This window comes from Thalassophryne amazonica, chromosome 7 (assembly GCF_902500255.1).
Source record: "Thalassophryne amazonica chromosome 7, fThaAma1.1, whole genome shotgun sequence".
Classification (NCBI taxonomy): Eukaryota; Metazoa; Chordata; class Actinopteri; order Batrachoidiformes; family Batrachoididae; genus Thalassophryne; species Thalassophryne amazonica.
This window is the reverse complement of record NC_047109.1, coordinates 5002690-5018114: the sequence shown is the minus strand read 5'-3', so window position 1 is coordinate 5018114 and position 15425 is coordinate 5002690. Positions and strand designations below refer to the sequence as shown.

The following is a 15425-nucleotide window of genomic DNA, read 5'->3' as shown; positions in this document are numbered from 1 at the left end:
GACAGAGGAAGAGAAAGAGGACAGGGGGAGATGGAAACAATTGATTAGCTGTGGCGCCCCCTAATGGGAGCAGCTGAGAGAAGAAGAAGAAGACAGTCCTCATAACATAAATAAATCGAACTTTTTTATATAACTATATTTTTTCCCTCATTTTCTGTTCCTCTGTGAAAAAAGACCAAAGTTGCTGGATCCTCAGTGACTCCAATCACAGCCACTGCAACCTCTGACTTCCTCTGGTGACTTCCCTCACTTCATGTAGGCTCACTCTGTTGTAGTTTTTGACAGATTTCTCATGATGTGTTTTATGCTTAACATCTAAATATTCATGTGTCCATGAGCCTCACAGACAGATGGTGGCTTCTGCAGCTAGCTCACTGTCATATTCATGGAGTTCATGCTGAAATAATCCATCACTCTTTCAGCTTGGCACTCCGGCAAGGACGGTCGCATTCCTCCCCTCTCCTGTCCTCCTTTCTGTTCTCTGTCTCTTCTCTGACCTTCAAAGTCCCAGCTTCTCCAGACTGTGAATTCTTCAAACTAAGATTTGGATTAACTATGGAAATGATCAGCTGGTCTCTCAATGCTATTGACACCATTTTTTTTCGACAAGGAAATCATGGCTGGGGGACCCTGCGTGCCCTGATGGAATCTACCAAGCGGGCTATGCTCTCGACGCCTGAGGGAGATGGAATGTGACATGCTTTGCTTCACTCTCTGTAGAAGACGTTGAGGATTTATTTCTATTTGCTTTTATGGTGGGAGGTTTGACGCTGATTGGTTTATGTGCTGCCCTGACCCACAGGAATATTAGCAAGATGGCGGCTACCAGAATCTCATCCCCTCATCTGTCCGTCATGATTAATGAGTTGGGTAATGCTGTGTAATCTCAGACTGCGTGAACTCTTGAACTCGAACGCAAAATGGATACCATCTTGGAGCATATCGCTGCATTGCAAAGGAATGTGCTGCTGAGGACTGGAGAATATTCTTCATAAATTTGGACTCTAGATGGTCAGGGGTGCAGTAAATGGAATTCCGTATCTCTCCGCCTAACATCAACATGGCAGCCTTATCGGCTCCTGAAGGTCAAATGCCCTGCTCTTCCCCCAGAAGGATCTACGGCTTTGGTGAAGGAATTTGGCTCCCCCTTCTTATCTATCCACCCCCCCAGCCTACACACACACACATGGACAGAAACTGACAAGAAACTTAACTCATCTGCACACGACACGTCTCCCTCTCTCCATCCCTTTTGCCCCCCCTCGCCGTGTCTCTCCACCCCCCTCACCCTGGCTTCCTCCCTGCCACCTCGAAGGCAGCGCGGTTTTTACTGCCGCATCCTTCAACTCCCCAAGCTGGGCAGTGCGGGCCCCTCCTGCTGTAGCCTTCACCCACTTTGCCTCAATTCGGATGATGGACTGTTTCAAGTTTAGTGCACATAAACAATGCAAATGTATATGTGTTGTTTTTAATTCTGATGTGTGCCATTATTACGGTAAACTAGTAATAATTGTGGATAAATTGCTGTATTTTGTCTGAGGTAATTGGAGTGTAAATGTAATTTCGTTGTTGCACTCGTGTAATGACAATGACAAATCTAATCTAATCTAATCCACCACTTGCTGTCAGAGTGGAATTAAACAGGACCATTTTTTAAATTAGTATGCAGATGAATGAAGCCAACCCATTTTTATAAGTTTATATTCACTCCATGTCATAAAAACAACAACTTGTAAAGGATGAGATGTTTGATTACTTTTCCCAACCAGTGAAGAATCCTGGTCATGTTACACGTCTTCAAACCTCGTTGGGTTTTGTCCAACTGGCTGCTATTAAATCCTGACCCAGATCCAAAGTCGGGGCAAAAAAACATTTCTGTAGTCCAGCTTGTAGTTCTGGATTACAAACAGAGGGCGTGTCACCTCGGTTCATATTTTAGAATCCAAAACTATTCAAACTGCACAGTCACAGGTGGGGTCAAAGGTCAGGCATGCCATCTGATGATCTTACCGTGCAGATCTGAGAAACACGTGAGACTGTCAACTTGTCCATGAATTCATACTCTCTGCCCACTTCACTGAAGAAGAAGTAGATCTTCGCCTCCTCAGGAATGAAGCTGGAATGTATGAAGGTTGGATCTGAAAGAAAAAAAAAAGCCCAAAGTGTTGAGATGAGATCATAGATCAGCACATAAACTCCAAATTAAACAGTCACGCTTCTTTTCATGAGACATTTCAAAAATATGGATGCTGTTAATTTCAGCCTTATGTAGAAGTCACATTCTTTCAGAAAAATGATCTTTATACTTTGTGTTCTTCAGGTCAATACAAACACTAAAAAACTACCAATCACAGGGCAGAAAGTTCATTGCATCATGCTGTCGTTTGTATGTGTATAAAACCTGTGCAACCAATATGACAGTTCAGGCTGCAGCAAACATTCGAGAACAAATCATCTTTGATTCAGTGTTCAGTCACTGAATGAAAAAGATCAGACTCACAGAATGTCAACAGCTGAACGCTTTGGGACCAAGTAAGAACGAGTGGAACGATGGTGCCTGACGTGGGAAGCCGTCAGCCTCCTCTCCCTTATCTCCGTTAGGATACTGTTTGCAGTTACTCTCCTGCTGTGTGTATTTTGCTGAGATGTTTCTACTGTGATTGTTGACCATCGCCAGCATAACATTCATGCTCTCTGTGTGAGTCGCTGTCATCTTCAAACTTTGGACTGGGAAAGTTTAACCCTAGTCTTCCACCTGTGTTTGCTGGAATCCCTGCGTGCCTCCTCCTCAGAAAAGGCACTCCAGAAGGCGCAGAAAACGAGGTGGTGTGATCAAGAAATTCAAGGCCTACCTGGCAGTCTCCGCTGGAGCACCTGATCCCTGCCTCCTCCAAGACGGACGCTATTTCTGTGCGTTGAAGCGCTTGTTGCATATAAGGGCTGTTGGATTCATCCTATGCTCCCTGAGTCACTGCCCCTGCTGACAGGATTGACCGATCGTCGGCTTCCCGACACTGCCCGTCCTCGATGAAGCTTCCTGTTGTTTCCTCAAACCTGGCTGTGGAGGTTCAACACCGGTGCTGTCAGCTTCAGGCTGGTAGATGCGGCGTCACACCTCAGCTTCTTCGACTGCTGAAACGCGCTGCGTCACCGGCTGCTGAGGAGCTCAACCTTTGCATGGCTTTATGAAATACTAGGTCAGCAGTAAACAAGATGTTTTTACTGAATGACCTCTTCACTTCACGGGATTTGGACTTTATGTTCCTGACAGAGACTTGGCTTCGGGACGGTGAGCGCACACCGTTCTCGGAACTTCTTCCTCCAGACTGTTTGTTCTTCAGCTCCCCCTGGAGCACCAGCAGGGGAGGCGGTCTGGCTTCAGTGTTCAAATCCAGCTTTCAGTGCTGTCTTATTATGTCCACCAAAGACGTCATAAAATGACTTGTGTTTATTTGTCTGTCTGTCTGCAGGATTATGTCAAAACTACTTCATGGATTCTCACTGAATTTTCACCACCAATACATATATTAGGTCATGGGAGACTCCACTGACTTTTGGAGGTGATCCAGATCTGGACTGGCGGACGTTCCATCTGCTGTCTATTTCAGCTTTGAACTGCAAATGTTTGAGTTTCAACTTATTTCTTTCTCCGCTCTGTTTGCGGTTGTTTATCAGCCTCCAAAATTTAATAAGGACTTTATTTGTGATTTTGTAGACTTTCTTTCAGGTGCCACTGTGAAATATGATCATTTTCTAATCTCTGGTGATTTCAATATTCATGCCTGACCATTGGTCACTGATTTCTTAAACCTTATTGAATCTTTTAATCTTGATCAATGTGTCAAAAACCTGACACATGAGAAAGGGCACATCTTAGATTTGGTTTGATCATATGACTTATCTGTGATCAGTGTGTGTCTCTGACCACCTGCCGGTGCTCCTCACTGTTTCAATCCCGTGTCTGAGGGCTAAAACTCCTGCTTCTCCCCGCCATTTGTGCACAATTAACCCTCAAACTGCACTGTGGTTGTCAGTCATGTATAATGACTCTGTCACTTCTGGTCATATTCTTAACACTCTGGATGTTAATTATGTTTTTAGCGCACAAGAATTTCTAAGCAATTTTAGATGTGGATATTCTTGATTCTGTTGCACCCTTTAGATGAAAAAGCACGTTCAGAAGCGTGGATTAATGACTCCACATGCGCGCTCCGGTTCTCGTGCCGGCTCGCTGACAGGAAGTGGAATAAAGATAAGCTCCATGCTTCTACAGAAGCTCTTGGTGAGAGTCTGTCTGTCTACCAGAGTGCTGCTGAGGCTGCTTCAATTGAATATATTTCCAACCTTGTCTCTTGTAACAGCCACAACCCCGAGGTTCTTTTCAACATTTTTAACTCCCTTGTAAATCCCTGTGACAGCTCTCCACTAACACCCTCGCTCTCCCTCTGTGAGTTTTCTCAATTTTTTTTTAATTGAAAAAATGACTGCTCTCAGGCCATCTACCTTGTCTTCTGCAGGCCTGCTGATACCACAGCTCCTACTTTACATGTTGTTTTTCATCACTTTGAGTCTGTATTCCTCCCCTCACTGGCTAATGTAGTTAAGCATCTGCGACCTACGAACTGTCCCTTGGACAGCGTTCCCTCTTGTCTTTTTAAAGAGGTATTCAGTACGCTGGGCTCTGTTATTCTTTCATTTATTAATCATCGTCTTGTGTTCCAGCTGCTCTCAAACATGCCACTGCGCGGCCTCTCACCAAAGAGAAAAATGTGGATGCCTCTGTACTGTCAAATTTTAAGCCTATTTCTAAACTGCCATTTCTGTCTAAAGTTTTTAGAGAAAGTGGTTCTTATTCAGATCCAGTCATTCTTGGTGGCCAATGATAACTATCAGAAGTTTTAGTCTGGTTTGAAACCATGCCATAGCCCTGAGACAGCACTGCTGAGAGGTTTTAATGATCTAATGCTAACTGTTGACTCAGGAAACCCTGCGTTGTTGGTGCTCCTTGATCTGACAGCTGCTTTTGACACTCTGGATCCTGGGATCCTCCTGGCATGACTGGAACACTGGGTGGGCATTATAGGCTCCACTCTCTCATGGTTCCAGTCCTACTTGACTGACCAGAGTTTTGCTGTGCAGCTAGGTGAATTCACCTCCTCCTCAGCCCTTCTTGCCTCTGAAGTCCCCCAAAGTTCCATCCTTGAGCCGATTCTTTTCCTATTGTATATCTTTCTTTTCATTGTTATGCAGACTGTGTCCAGATCTACATGCCTTTAACGTCAACATTCAATGATTCCATACAGACAGTTTGATTGTCTAAACGATGTTAAGTCCTGGATGACCGCAAACGCTTTGAATTTAAACAAAAACAAGACTGAAATTATAATGTTTGGATGTGGCCCAACAGATTTTTCTCCTGCTCTCTCTGGGCCCCCTGACACCAAACATCCCGTCATCAGTGAAAAATCTTAGCGACATATTTGATGATAGGCTGAAACTTGATCGCCAAGTTAGTGCAGTTGTGAAAAATGTTTTTTCCATCTACGGATTTTATCTAAGGTAAAAGGATACCTGGCACATAAACATTTTGAGACTGTAATCCATGCTTTTATTAACACACATTTGGATTACTAGAACTCGGTGTATTTTAGCCTGGACCACTCACTGTTGCACCGCCTGCAGCTGGTACAAAATGCGGCTGCCTGTCTCCTTACTGGCAAACACAAGCGGGACCACATATCTCTTGTCCTAGCCTCGCTGCACTGGCTTCCAGTTGCTTTTAGAATTGCTTTTAAAATGTATTGTTTGTTTTTAAAGCCCCTGCCAGAGCACTGAAATCTGCAAATCAACTGCTGCTGGTCATCCCAAAAATGAAGTTAAACAGAGCCTTTGTAGCAGGTATAGAAAATGACCGAATAAAAAACAGAGGCATTAAAACAACATCATCAGAATCTACAAAGTAAAGGAACCCTACACTGACAAAACTCTTTGAAAAAAATCATCTTTAAGAGAACCCACAGAGGTAGAGAAATGGAACGCCAACTTCAAATCTCGGGGGCTGAGGTTGTTCCACGTATGCGAGAGAGGAGCCTGGTTCTTTACTTCTGGTCTGTTGCTGTGCAGCCAGTGCTTCGTTCACAGGTATTATGAACTCCAATATTCTGCTGGGAATCAACGATATCAAACTTCACAAAATGATGTTGATCAATTAATCTGAATAATTTACTGAATCTTACATTTTGTAGCTGCCACGATTATTGCTCACAAAATCACACAGCTCTCAAAATTAAATTGCTTTGTGGGTGCTGCACTGTTATTGCTGTGAAGGTTTGCAAACAACCAGTTAGGTTGAAAGATCAAGATATAACCCACATATCTGGGTTTATATAATGGCTGAGTGGATCCTTGTCATTTGATTGGTGCTTTGTATGTCACATGACATGGATTAATTCATCCCATTTGTGTTGCGTTGCATTCAGAGTACGGCTTGGTTCCATTTAGAGTGCAAATTTGGTTCCATACGTTTGGTACCATTGCGCTCTCACATGCATGCGTGCATGCACATGCGCACACACACACACACATACACACCCCGTGCACATGCACGAGTACGTCTTTGTTGCTGCACTGAGGATGTACACAGTCTTTTTTTTTTTTTGTACACGCACACACAAGCGCTGACCAGGTTGCATGTGTGTGTGTGTGCACGTGCGGGGGACAACGACTCTCCCAAGACATAATTTGATTGAGCTAACTGACGCTGCTAATTCTTGTAAGATACACAGACACACACACACACACAAAACAAATCCACTGTGTTATCTGGAGGCTGTCAGCAGGAAGAGAGAACAAAAGTTTGACTCATTTCTGCACTGAGGACACACAGTCGACCGAGCCGGTTGCATGTATGCGCGCGAGGGGGGGCAACGACATGATGATTTGATTGAGCTAACTGACGCTTGCCACACACACATACACAAAATCCACTCTGCTGTAAGCTGCCAGGATGCATAAAGAGCTGTTCAGATGAAACACTGATGTGATGTTTGGCTGGACTAAGGAACTACACAAAGTCTGTTTTTATTATTATTATTATTTTTTTTTTTATGGAAGTCCGAAGTCAGTGCACAGCATCACTGGACTACACAAAACATAAGTCCCTTTTCTGTTGGTTCTTGTTATGTTTCGGACACGGTCGGAGCACTGACCCAGCGTTTGAAGGACCCAGCATAAAATAAGCAGAGCACGGTTCAAAGGATAACAGAATTTAATGAACATAACAGTGAGATGCAGTGCTTAAACAACTAAAAAAGTCCGCGGTCTGGTGAGGTGGAAACACGGCGCGCTCTCAACAGCGCAAACGGTCCGGAGCCACAGCAGTTCGGACCCAGGGACCCCGCCGACACCCCCCAGGTGGCCGCGACAAACTGAGTCTGTGAAGAAAGAAAACATGAGGTGAGTCCAACTCCACACAGAGAGACACAACTCAAAGGTGCACGCAATCAGCAAACACTTCCTGGCTTAAATCCATACATCAGCTTCTTACCCTGCAGGCACGGAACAACTCAGTTCAAATCTCCACTGTAGCAGAAGCTGATTAGACAATTAGCATAACGTGACAGCTCACTAACACAAGGTGTGAGGGACACCAAATCCACTGTCATTACTTCATAAAAGTCACCAAAACCAAATTACCTCAGGAAGTGTGCTGAAGAGCGTGAGACCTCACCCAATCCTCCTTCACAGACTGTGGCGTCAAACCTGGAGCGGTCTCTGCGTCCGTGATGGTGAGATTGTTCTCCTGACGTCGATCTCACACGTCTGCTCACAAGGTCGAGTCTCTGGCAATCACACACTGTACATTCAAGGTTTAAATGCAGCAATCTCTGATTAAGACAAAATACACCACAGCTGTGAGTCCTGATGACCTGCACGTGATAACAAGCCTCAGGTGTTCAGGGTGAGGTCCTAATGCTCAGCCACTCAGTCCTGAATGCATACCACCTGGTGGGAGAAACAGAAAACAAAAACCAAGCAACCCAAACACCCCAGCCCACAACAGTTCTAAATTAATAAAATATCAAATGACAAGGATCTATTTTAGCTGTAATATAAAACAAATAATGAATGTTTTTACATTCTTTCAATGGTACGAATATTTAATTCGGTGAAAGCTGGAACAAACCATTCAATTCGGCTTTCCTTGTTGATTGGTTTGTTCCAGCTTTCACCTCATGAAATATTCGTACCACTGAACTCAAACATTCATTATTTGTGAGGGGAGGAGTCTGCCTCCCCCTCCCCTCTGTGTCTGATGAGTAACACCTGCAGCTGTATCTCACCTGCTTCAAGTAGCGGCGTCCGATATAAGCCTGGGCTGAACTGAGAGACGTCGCCAGGTCTTTCCATCCCTGGAAGTGGTAACCTGGCCTCCTAAGTGCTCCAAGATTCAGTATTGGGTTTTTTTTTTGTCCTCAGTTTGTTTCTGGAGTTCGTGTCTGCAGTTTGCCACTGCTCTGCTGGCACACCTGGCTGTCTGCACCTGGAACCCTCTACAAGGCGGCTCCATCTCCCTGGTCTACACTCTGGTTGTTCAATCACTTTGCACATTTCTTTGTACAATAAATTATCATTGGCTTTACTCCACTCCTGCCTACCTCATTTTGCATTTGGGCCTAACTTTAGTTCCCGCTTACCACAACACAAATATATCTTATATAAAATATAGATCGTTTACTGGTATCTAAGTGTAAACGATTTATATATATATATATATATATATATATATATATATATATTCTGGATTTTTTTTTTTTCAAAATAGAGTTTATTCATGTTTGAGAGGTCTCTCACATTTTTGAGGTGCAAATATGCAGATATGACTCAAGAAAGTATTTTTTCAAGTAGAGTTCTAACTTTGTGGAACAGCCTCCCTCATCATGTGCTAAATGCTCCAAGTGTTATTACTTCAAAGGAACACTATGATTATTTTATGGTGTTTGATTTTTATTGACAATTTTGATGATTTTTACTGTGCTATTTATGAGGTTTATACAGTTATATTTATGAGTTTTACTGTGATTTTTTTTAAAATGACAAATAATGTGTATTTTTATACACGTTTTATGAATAATTAATGATTATTGGCCGTGACTTCCCGCCACAGTTGCTGACAGTCTGCATGCTCTTATTATCATGTCCGGCGGGTGCCAGGCACCCGAAGCAGTAGGACCCGCAATGCAGACGCCCGGACCAGGTTTGGGTGTAAAAAAAAACATCATGGTCTTTAATTCAGGCTCAGGTTCGGTACACAGGTGATCAGTCAGTGTAGCAGAAGCACAAACAGGGTCAGGCATAAACACAGACACGGATAAGCAGAGGCACGAGCAGACACAGACATCAGAGACGAGACAAAAGGTGCATTCAAAAATACAAAGCAGGATCTGGATACACGGCAAAGCAAAAAACAGGACTGGATACAGAGCTGGTGAGTCTACAGAGACAACAAAGGAGCAGCGGTGCGGTGGCTGGGAGGAGATTAAATAAGACCGGAGTTAGAACAAGGTGCAGTGAGGAACGATCTAGAAAGGGGGTGTGGCTCGTGAAGGAAGATTTAACACTGTGCGAGATGGGGAGGAAGAGAGTGCAGAAAGATGTGTAAGCAGGTGCAGAGATTCGAAGTGCAGGGCAAGAGTGCGGCGATCAGAGGGAGAACAATGAAGCTGGGCGTGAATACATGAGAAGTGACAGGATGAGACAGACAGGTGTCAGTGAGCAGTGAGGAGAATTACTGACATGACAACTCACGACTATACAAAGGAAACATGAACAGGACTGAAAAGCAAACCAGAAGATAATAAACACAGACCAACTGCACAAAAACTGATAAGAAATAAAACACTAAGACAAAACTAAAGTGGAACAGACCGAGACATAAACTATAAGTAAAAGAGACTAAGTGATAACAAAACCTGGCATGAAAGCACTACAGATAACAACAGACATGTGAACAGCAAAAATAAGCAGATGATAAATTAATGAATAAATGAAAACACAACTGACTGAAGAAAACTAGAAGACAACGAAAGGCCAAAGTAAAAATTAACAACATAACAGAATAAACCAGGATGAAAATAAACTAAGAACTCAAAGCTGGATAGAAAGACAACAGAAAGGGGGAAAAATGGGCTCAACAGCCAGAGCAGGCCAAAACCATGACACTTATCAATCATATTAGCAAGTTTTGTCCTGAATACGATTTCAAATCAACAAGAACTTCATTCAAGCTACACTTTGAACATACTTTGAGGGGATAACTTGCTGAAGCCACATCAGAAAACACAAGAAAACACACAGAAACTGTGCTTTAAAACCACATCTGGTGTTATATTGTTGGCAGACGACCGGACGTGAATGACCCCAACTCTGGCAGCCGAGTGGCTGAAATCTCGGGGTCGCAAACTCACAAACAGAACTCAATGGAACGAGACCTTGAGTTGGAGATCCAGTCTCTCTACTTCTATGGAGAACCTGAATTTAACAGAAGCCCAAATCAACAACAGACCACAGCCTCAGACTAAAGAAAACACTTTATATCTCACACACACACACACACACCAGAAAAAAACTATCAGTGGAAATAATAATACCTAATAAATGAACAATAGCTTTAAAAACTGTTAGAAATTAAAATATAATAGTTTAAAGAAGCAATGAGTGTTCATAATATTTTCTTTTTAACAAGCGTTTTAGACGTCACATATTCCACGGTGCCCTATGGGGTGCTGCCGGTGCCCTGCGTGCTTCCCCTTGTGCATGGGGGGTATTTCCTGTGCCGTCGGGGGGGGGGGGGGGGGGGGGGGGGGTGCATCATAGAGTGCCTTGATTAGCGAAAGTGGTGTCAAACATTGAACACGGCGCCATTTTGGTTCCAACTGCGCTGAACTACTGAATGAACCTTTAGTGTTTTCAACATTTTTTAAAAATCATTAAACGACAGAGTAACACATCCAGGTACAGGTGCTATCAGAATAAATATAAAAATAGCTATCAATTTTACAATTTATGATGATTTATGTAATTAATTTAAAGCCTGATTTATGCAGCTGCAGCTCTTTAACTCTTTAACGTGTGTGACAGTTTTAAAGTTCTCTGTCTCTGGATTATACTTTATTCTGGACTAATTTGACCCCCAACAAGCTTTTCTTTCTGCAATCATCACCTCCAAATCAAAGGGAAGTTGTACAATTTCCTCTTTTACCGACTTTGTAGTGTAAAGTTGCGGACTTTTCTGATCCATTTGTAGTCAGCGCAGGGGTGAAGCACCAAATTCTGGGCCCTAGGTATTAGCCATATTGAAGCCCCCCCCCCCCCAGTTATGTTCTTTTTTTATTAACGGAAACACCAAATTTCTAATGTGTAGTCAAACCAGGTCTAAATCATGTATACCTTACATCACACCTGGGAGTCAAAACCCTTTATAAAGTTGGGGGAGCAATATTGAGTTGGGGGTCTGGGGGACCAAATTGCACCATTTTCTAGAAAAATGGTGCAATTTGGTGTATTCCTGTGCATTTTAACATACACATACCCCAATGTTAACTTGACTACAAATTAGGGTTAGGGTTAGGGATATAAGATCTATAGTCACAGCAAAATATCTAATTTAACACAATTTTCCAAAATAAGTAATTAAATAAAAGTTAGTGTAATTCATGGCTTAACAGTGTGCAATTACAATATTCTACAATCAAAACATCAAAGAAGAGATGAACATTAAAGAAGGCCATGAGGTTCATAATGTTAATATTACATTCTGATAATACAGAGGTGTGTGTGGATCGGGAGGTCTGGGCGGCTTTGCTTGAGCTGCTGCCCCCACGACCTGACTCCGGATGAAGTGGAAGAAAATGGATGGATGGATGGAAGTTTAACTTATTTGTGTGTGTGCATGTGTTTTTGTAGGCAGATGTATGTGCAGCTGAACTGTGGTCATATTATATCCCACAGAAGACAGGCAGGAAAATGCATGTTTTTTCTGTCCTTGTAATAAAACAGACTTTTCCAAATCTGCACATATATAATGAAAGGGACAGCGCTAAATGCACACAGTTATTTTTAGTATTTGGGTAATTAATTTGCCATAAATGCACTAACAAGCACTGGAAAGTCAGGGGAGACTGGGTCAAGACATTTGATTTTCTTACAGCAGAAGCGAGTTGCCCTATTCCTGCCCTGCCCCTGTCCTGCTCCTGCCCTGCTCCTATATTGCTCCTGTCCCTGCCCTGCTCCTGTCCTCCTCCTGCCCTGCTCCTGTCCCTGCCCTGCTCCTGTCCCTGCCCTGCTCCATGTCCCCCTCCCTCCCTCCGGCATGGACTGTGTGTCCTGTGGGGAGAGAGGAACCAAAACCGGCGTGGGTTTATTTATTTATTTTTTTAATATATTTATTAGAAAACGTCACAGAAATTACAGAATACAACTTCCAGTTACAAAAATTGTGTTCTCAACATGTTTTTTATGTTTGTTTTTTTTTGTTTTTTTTACATATATAACAAAACCCACCCACATACAAAACCTAAAATAACTACAGGAAAACTAGAGAAGAAAAAAAAAAGGGGCAAATCTCAAGATGGGTCAGAAAAGAAATCCAAAAAGCATTGCCATTTCATAATGAATTTGTTCGGGCAACCACGTCTGGAATAGCGGATTTTCTCCACCTTCAGGAAAGACATAACATCATTAATCCACAGTGTGGGAGAAGGGGACTGAGTGGCTTTCCAATGTAACAACAGATGGCGTCTGGCTATTAATGATGTAAAAGCCAAAACCTCCAATTGGTCAGCTGAGTATTGACGATAGTTATCAGGAAGACCAAAAATTGCCAGATGTGGAGAAACCCCGACGGATTTAGAGAAAACCCTTGAAAGTGTATCAAAATAGGTTTGCCAGAAATGTGTCAGAGACGGGCAAGAGAAAAACATGTGTGTCAGGTGACACGGCGAGCTGCCACACCTGTCACATGTGCCTGCCACGTCTGGGAATATCCTCGACAACCTGGCCTTGGAGTAATGGCATCTAATGAGAATTTTGTACTGAATAAGGGTCAGCCGGGCACATATGGAAGCCTTATGAATTCTATCCAGTACTGAATCCCACCAAGCTACATCAAAGGTCAATCCCAGCTCATGCTCCCAGGCCTCCTTAGTACTCATGGTAGTGGGTACCTCATAAGATAAAATAGTATTAGAAATCTTGGAAATGAGGGATTTCTGGGAGGGCTTCAAATCGAGAAAGTCGTCACAAATCTGTGTGGGAGGAAAAAGAGGGAATGAGGGAAACACGATTTAGCACAGTTCCTTACTTGGAAATATCTAAATAAGTGTGAGGATGGAATGGAATATTCCACAGTAAGGGATGTGAAAGTACAAAAAACACCATCTTTGTAAAGATCCTTAAAACACTTAATGCCCTTATCGTACCACTGGGTAAAAGTAGCATCAGTAAACGCAGGCTTGAACAGGTGATTTTTCAATAATGGAGCTAAAGATGAGGGTAATCCTAATTTAAACTGCTTTCTGAACTGGGACCATATTTTGAGGGTAGAGCAAACCACCGGGTTAGTAGTAAAGCCAGAGGGGTTGATGGGTAGCGGGCTGGTCAGAAGTGCAGGCAGCGAGGACCGAGGATATGATTGTGCTTCTAAGCGACACCAGGGGACCATCACTGAGTTCGACCAAAATACAATTTTGCAAATATTAGCTGCCCAACAGTAAAATTGGAAATTAGGTAAAGAGAGGCCCCCATCAAATTTACATCTCTCAAGTATGGTCCGACGAATCCTGGGGACTTTACCTTTCCATAAAAAATCCGAAATAGCCTGATTAATAGTTTTAAAAAAATACCTTGGGTAAGAATAATGGCAGACACTGAAACAGAAACAAAAACTTAGGCAAGACGGTCATCTTAATAATATTAATCCTCCCAATCAGAGTGAGAGGAAGGCAGCCCCATCTCTGAAAATCTGCTTTAAGTTCAGACAACAGGGGGGAGGAATTAGCAGATTGAAGAGATTTCCAGTTTCTAGTTACTACCACCCCCAAATATTTGAACCCAGCAGAGCTCAACTTAAAAGGAATATCAGACTGTGAAAGCTGTAGCACTAGATCATTGACCGGGAAGCATTCACGCTTGGCGACATTAACCTTGTACCCGGAAAAAGACCCAAACCACTGAAAGAACGAGAGAATAGCCGGGACGGCGGTAAACCGGGTCCGACACATACAATAGCAGGTCGTCAGCATATAGTGACAGTTTAAATTCAGTGCGCAGGCGGGTAATACCATTAAAAGCACTAGAGGTCCTTAAGTAGATGGACAGAGGCTCGATTGCGAGTGCAAACAGAAGCGGGGACAAAGGGCAACCTTGTCTACAGCCCCTATTCAGAGGAAAATAGTCGGAGTGAACACCATTGGTGGAGATGCTGGCACATGGTGAAGTGTAAAGAAGGCGTATCCATGATATAAACCCATTACCAAATCCCAATTTGCAGAGAACTGCAAACAAATAATCCCATTCAACCCTATCAAATGCTTTCTCTGCGTCAACCGATATTACAACTTCAGGTGTAGTAGTGTTTCTGTCAGTATAAATGATATTAAAAAGCGTGCGGATGTTATAGAAAAGCTGGCGTACCTTAATAAATCCGGTCTGCTCCTCAGAAATAATAGATGGAAGTACCTTCTCTAAACGAAGAGCAAGAGCTTTTGCTAGAATCTTAGTATCCACGTTCATTAGTGAGAGGGGCCTGTACGAAGTACAGAGGTCTGGATCCTTGTCCTTCTTTAGGAGCACACTGATGGAGGCTTGCCTCAGAGTAGGGGGAAGAGACCCATTCACCAAAGATTCAACGTAGACTGAGTGCAGCAATGGAATGAGTTTGGTGTGAAAGGCCCTATAGAATTCCACTGTAAATCCGTCCGGGCCCGGTGCCTTGTTTTGCGTATTTTGTAGGGCTACACTAAGTTCTTTACTAGTTAGTGGAAGATCCAATTCATCCAACACAGTCCCCCGGGAGACTGGAAATTCAAGATTATTCAAGAAGTTATGCATCTGAGACATGTCTGGTGATAGTTCTGATCTGTACAAAGAGGAATAAAATGATGAGAAAACTGAATTAATGGCTAATGGTTGGTCCTGCAAAACACCAAAGTCATCTTTGACACGAGGAATCAGGCGTGAACAAGCTTGCTGACTCAGCTGATGTGCGAGCAGTCTGCCTGCTTTGTCACCATACTCATAGTATCTGGATCAAGAATGTAATAGAAGGCGTTCAGCATCACCAGTTGTAAGGAGATCAAACTCAGTCTGCAAGGATACTCTGTTTTTCGCAAGATCGTCAGACGGGGCCACTGCAAGCTGGCGATCTA

General features: G+C 43.1%; 1 protein-coding gene across 1 annotated transcript in view; it reads right to left on the bottom strand.

Moving 5' to 3' along the window:
- The window catches only part of LOC117513191 (semaphorin-4B-like), a 241963-nt gene that overhangs the window by 54256 nt on the left and 172282 nt on the right, over positions 1–15425 (bottom strand). Inside the window, exon 7 of the mRNA XM_034173488.1 lies at positions 2011–2138. Within this exon, the coding sequence (XP_034029379.1) occupies positions 2011–2138 (128 nt within the window). The remainder of the gene's footprint in view (positions 1–2010; positions 2139–15425) is intronic.